At 60.0% G+C, this 5174-nt stretch overlaps 1 protein-coding gene across 1 annotated transcript; it reads left to right on the forward strand.

Moving 5' to 3' along the window:
- The first annotated feature begins 51 nt into the window (after positions 1 to 51).
- On the forward strand, positions 52 to 5004 carry CHPF (chondroitin polymerizing factor). The gene is made up of 4 exons (XM_059167941.1): positions 52 to 375; positions 1436 to 2009; positions 2563 to 2742; positions 3298 to 5004. The coding sequence occupies exons 1-4, from the start codon at positions 62 to 64 to the stop codon at positions 4555 to 4557; spliced, it is 2328 nt and encodes a 775-aa protein (XP_059023924.1). The 5' UTR covers positions 52 to 61; the 3' UTR covers positions 4558 to 5004.
- The last annotated feature ends 170 nt before the right edge of the window (positions 5005 to 5174 follow it).

A 5174-nucleotide genomic window follows, 5' to 3' on the forward strand; every position in this document is an offset into this window, starting at 1 on the left:
CGGAGCTTCCTCTGGCTGCTGTGGGGCTACTCCGCGGCCGGGGGCCCGCGGTCCCGGCGCCATGCGGGCATCGCTGCTGCTGTCGGTGCTGCGGCCCGCAGGGCCCGTGGCCGTGGGCATCTCCCTGGGCTTCACTCTGAGTCTGCTCAGCGTGACCTGGGTGGAGGAGCCGTGCGGCCCAGGGCCGCCCCAACCCGGAGATTCTGAGCTGCTGCCGCGCGGCAACACGAACGCGGCGCGCCGGCCCAACTCGGTGCAACCCGGAGCGGAGCGCGAGAGGCCCGGAGCCGGCGCAGGCGCCGGGGAGAACTGGGAGCCGCGTGTCTTGCCCTACCATCCTGCACAGCCTGGCCAGGCCGCCAAAAAGGCCGTCAGGTAAGGATCAGCCCCGCCAGCCCCACCCCCTGGGCACTGTCGGGGACGGGCGCGCCGGGGAGGCCGCGGGAGGCTGGGTCAGGCTCCGGAAGGAAGGGGCCGGCTGGCCAGGAAGTCTTTGGCCCCAATGACTTCCGATGGCCCTGCTTCCCCAGGAGCTGTGGAACCCATCTGACGCCCTTTCTGGGCCCCGTCCAGGCCTGAGCTGAACTTGCCCTCCTCCGTCCTAAACTGGCTCGATCCTATGCCGTCGTCCTTCATAGATCCTATTAGCTCCCTAGTTGGGCTGTTGGATTTGGAGAAATGACTGACATATAGGGTGGGTGCCTAGAGAGAGGGAAAGAGGAAAGAGAAAACTAGGATTTACCTGTTTCTCTTGTTCTGGGGTGAGACACTTCAGGATGAGATTTGTGGCGGAGGGGTGAGGTACCATCCCATTAATGCCTCTGCCCATGACTTGAAATTATTTTCTCCTAAGTAACCCCGAGTTCAGATTTCAGTTTTGCAACTTACCTTCTGCATTATGGAAGGTAAGTTGCTGGAACCACTGAGCCCCAGTTTGCCCTTGTTCCAAACACACTCAGTGCATTCCTATGCCATGTATTCCCTTACATCCTTTGTGTGATGTGTTTGTGGTATCATGGCATTATCATTATCATGGCATATTTATACGTGGTGTGTGGGGTACCTGTGTGCTGAGCACTTGGCTAAGTGCTTTGATTAGATTCAATCAACCCCTTTTTGCAGAGCAGGCCACTGAGTGAGGTTGCAGTAGGTTAAATTACTTGCTCAAGGACACAACTAAGTGGTGAGACAGAGAATCAGACCCACAGTGTGTCTCTCATCTCTGCATGGATATTGCCATCTCCCCAAGGCACTGTGTAGGTAAGGCCAGTATTTCAGGTAAACCCTCATGACTCCTAAGAGAGAGTTGTTGTTCTTATCAATGTGGAGGGAAAGAAACAGGCCCAGAGAGGATGGGACCTGCCAGAGCCTGTGTATGCTCTCTCCTGGCCGCTCTCTTGGCTTTTGGATAACCTTGTTCCCTATTCTCCCCCAGGACCCGATACATCAGCACGGAGCTGGGCATCAGGCAGAGGCTGCTTGTGGCGGTGCTGACCTCACAAGCCACGTTGCCCACACTGGGTGTGGCCGTGAACCGCACGCTGGGGCACCGGCTAGAGCGTGTGGTGTTCCTGACCGGCTCTCGGGGCCGCCGGGCACCGCCGGGCATGGCCGTGGTGACTTTGGGCGAGGAGCGGCCCATCGGGCACCTGCACTTGGCGCTGCGCCACCTACTGGAACAACACGGTGACGACTTTGACTGGTTCTTCATCGTGCCGGACGCCACCTACACCGAAGCCCATGGACTGGCTCGCCTAGCCGGCCGTCTCAGCCTGGCAGCCGCCGCCCACCTCTATCTGGGCCGGCCGCAGGACTTCATCGGGGGGCAGCCCGCCCCAGGCCGCTACTGCCATGGCGGCTTTGGTGTGCTGCTGTCTCGCACACTGCTGCATCAGTTGCGCCCCCACCTGGAAAGCTGCCGCAACGACATTGTCAGCGCGCGCCCGGATGAGTGGCTGGGGCGCTGCATACTGGATGCCACCGGGGTGGGCTGCACGGGTGACCACGAGGTGGGCAGATAAGCCTCCCCACCGACACCTCCTGTCTGAGCTTGTACACTTGCCCCTCAGAGGCGAGGGGGTAGTTGGAAATAATATCCCTGGGTTTTCCATGCCAGGGCTGTCAATTTCTATCCCTGTTTCCTGGGGTAATTTTATTTATCCCTGTAACCTGGGGTAAATCACTGCATCTCCTGAACTTCAGTATCCTCCTCCAGACCAATGAAAATAACTATTGTCAGGGTTGTTATAAGGATTAGAAAATATTAGGGAGCCTTGCACATAGTGGGTGTTCAGTGTTGGCTATTATTATTTTCTTGGAGCCCCTGAACAGCTCTGAGGTAGGATACGTATGCCCATTTCATAGATGAGCTAGCAGAAGCTTGCCTAAAGTCACAAGCTCACAGCTGGTCAAAGTAGACTTAAACCCAGTAATCCTGTTGTGGACTCCCAGGTCCACAACAGGTCCCAAGATGGGAAGATGAGGCACACACTGGGGTTGCGATGGGTGGGGAGGCTGTCTCATCCCTCTTTCCATTATGGACCCTACCCTTCCTCTCTCCAGGGAGTCCACTATAACTTCCTGGAGCTGAGCCCTGGGGAACCTGTGCAGGAAGGAGACCCCCGTTTCCGCAGTGCCCTGACAGCCCACCCTGTGCATGACCCCATACATATGTACCAGCTGCACAAAGCTTTTGCCCGAGCTGAGCTGGAACGCACATACCAGGAGATCCAGGAGCTACAGGTATGACCTGGGGCCCCAGGGATAGAGGGAACAGGTCCTGAGACATTTCACAGATCCCAGGGAAGTAAAAACTAGCACTAGAGGCGTGCCTGGGTGGCTCAGTCAGTTGGGTGTGCTCCTTCAGCTCAGGTCATGTTCTTGGGGTCCTGCGATCGAGCTCCACATTGGGCTCCTTGCCCAGTGGGCAGTCTGCTTCTCCCTCTCTCCCTCCCTCTCCCTCTGCTTATGCTTGTGCACTGGCACTCTGGTCTCTCAAATAAATAAATAAAATCTTAAAAAAAAAAAAAAAAAAAGCTAGCACTAGAGTCCAAGAACAAACCAGCTTCCCAGTCCCTGTTTGTTTATGCCTTTTCTGAGCACCTCCTCCGGAAACTTCCCTTTTCACTCTCAGGCTGCTCCAATCTGGGGAAATGTTAGGTGGGACCCTGAGATTGCAGAGGTTGGCAGGGGAGTGGGGACCCATCCCAAGTAATGCTGGCCAGCTGCTTAGTCCTCCAGCTGTGTGCTGGCCCCGCCATGGTCTTTGCCTTACTATGGTCTGTTTCTCCAACCTAGTGGGAGATCCAGAACACTAGCCATCTGGCAGCCGATGGGGAGCGGGCAGCCGCCTGGCCTGTGGGTATCCCTGCACCATCCCGCCCGGCCTCCCGCTTTGAGGTGCTGCGCTGGGACTACTTCACAGAGCAGCATGCTTTCTCCTGTGCTGATGGTTCGCCCCGCTGCCCGCTGCGAGGTGCCGACCAGGCCGATGTGGCTGACGTTCTGGGGGCAGCCCTGGAAGAGCTCAATCGTCGCTACCATCCAGCCCTGCGGCTCCAGAAGCAACAGCTGGTTAATGGCTACCGACGCTTTGATCCCGCCCGGGGCATGGAGTACACGCTGGACTTGCAGCTGGAGGCGCTGACCCCCCAGGGCGGTCGCCGGCCCCTCACCCGCCGCGTGCAGCTGCTGCGGCCGCTGAGTCGTGTGGAGATCCTGCCTGTGCCCTATGTCACAGAGGCCTCACGTCTCACCGTGTTACTGCCTCTGGCTGCAGCTGAGCGTGACCTGGCCCCTGCGTTCCTGGAGGCCTTCGCCGCCGCAGCACTGGAACCTGGCGATGCGGCGGCAGCCTTGACCCTTTTGCTCCTGTATGAGCCCCGACAGGCCCAGCGGGCAGCCCACGCCGATGTCTTTGCACCTGTCAAGGCCCATGTGGCCGAACTGGAGCGGCAGTTCCCCGGTGCCCGGGTGCCCTGGCTCAGTGTGCAGACAGCCGCACCCTCCCCACTGCGCCTCATGGATCTGCTCTCCAAGAAGCACCCACTGGACACACTGTTCCTGCTGGCCGGGCCAGACACAGTGCTCACGCCTGACTTTCTGAACCGCTGCCGCATGCATGCCATCTCAGGCTGGCAGGCCTTCTTCCCCATGCACTTCCAGGCCTTCCACCCGGCCGTGGCCCCCCCACAGGGCCCTGGACCCCCGGAGCTGGGCCGAGACACGGGCCGCTTTGACCGCCAGGCAGCCAGTGAGGCCTGTTTCTACAACTCCGACTACGTGGCGGCCCGCGGGCGGCTGGCAGCAGCCTCGGAGCAGGAGGAGGAGCTGTTGGAGAGCCTGGACGTGTATGAGCTGTTCCTGCGCTTCTCCAGCCTGCACGTGCTTCGGGCCGTGGAACCCGCGCTGCTGCAGCGCTACCGGGCCCAGACGTGCAGCGCGCGGCTCAGCGAGGACCTGTACCACCGCTGCCGCCAGAGCGAGCTGGAGGGCCTGGGCTCCCGCACGCAGCTAGCCATGCTGCTCTTTGAGCAGGAGCAGGGCAACAGCACCTGAGCCCGCCCTGCACCCCAGAATCCTGGCATGACAGCATGCCCCCTCCTCCCCAACAACCCAGAGCCACCTGCCAAGCCTCTCCAGACAGGGCTAGCTGCAGCCTCAGACCCCAGGGCCACCCACGGGCCCCCTCTCTCTAGCTCTGTGGGTCCTCAGGCCCAGGACAGGCCCCCAGGGGAGGTGCCTCCGGAGCCACCCCTCCCTGTCCCAGCCCTGGTCTCCCTGTCCGCCCCCCTCCCTTGACGCTGCTGATTCAGGCTGTGGCCTCTTGAGTATTTATGCAGTGCAGTCTGCCTGACGCAGGCCTAGTCTCCTAGGGCCTCCTGGGGGCTGGGCTGTAGATGAGGGGTTGGGGAAGAGGGGAGCTGAGAGAAGGGGGGTGTCTCCCAACTTCTCCCTTTTGGACCTGGATGAAGCTCCCTGCCTTTAATAAACTGGCTGAGTGTAGATTCGTGGTTTTGAGTTTTCAAAAGGTGGCCTGGGGACGGGGAGGGCTGGCTGTGAGGATGGAGGCTCCCTTGTCCTGGCTGGCAGGGGTCTGGGTTTCCTTTTCCCGGGGACCAAGCCATATCTGTGCCCAGCCCTGCCCCAGCTTGGTCACACAGGCACACAGAGAA

This window comes from Mustela lutreola, chromosome 3, assembly GCF_030435805.1.
Source record: "Mustela lutreola isolate mMusLut2 chromosome 3, mMusLut2.pri, whole genome shotgun sequence".
NCBI classification, from domain to species: domain Eukaryota; kingdom Metazoa; phylum Chordata; class Mammalia; order Carnivora; family Mustelidae; genus Mustela; species Mustela lutreola.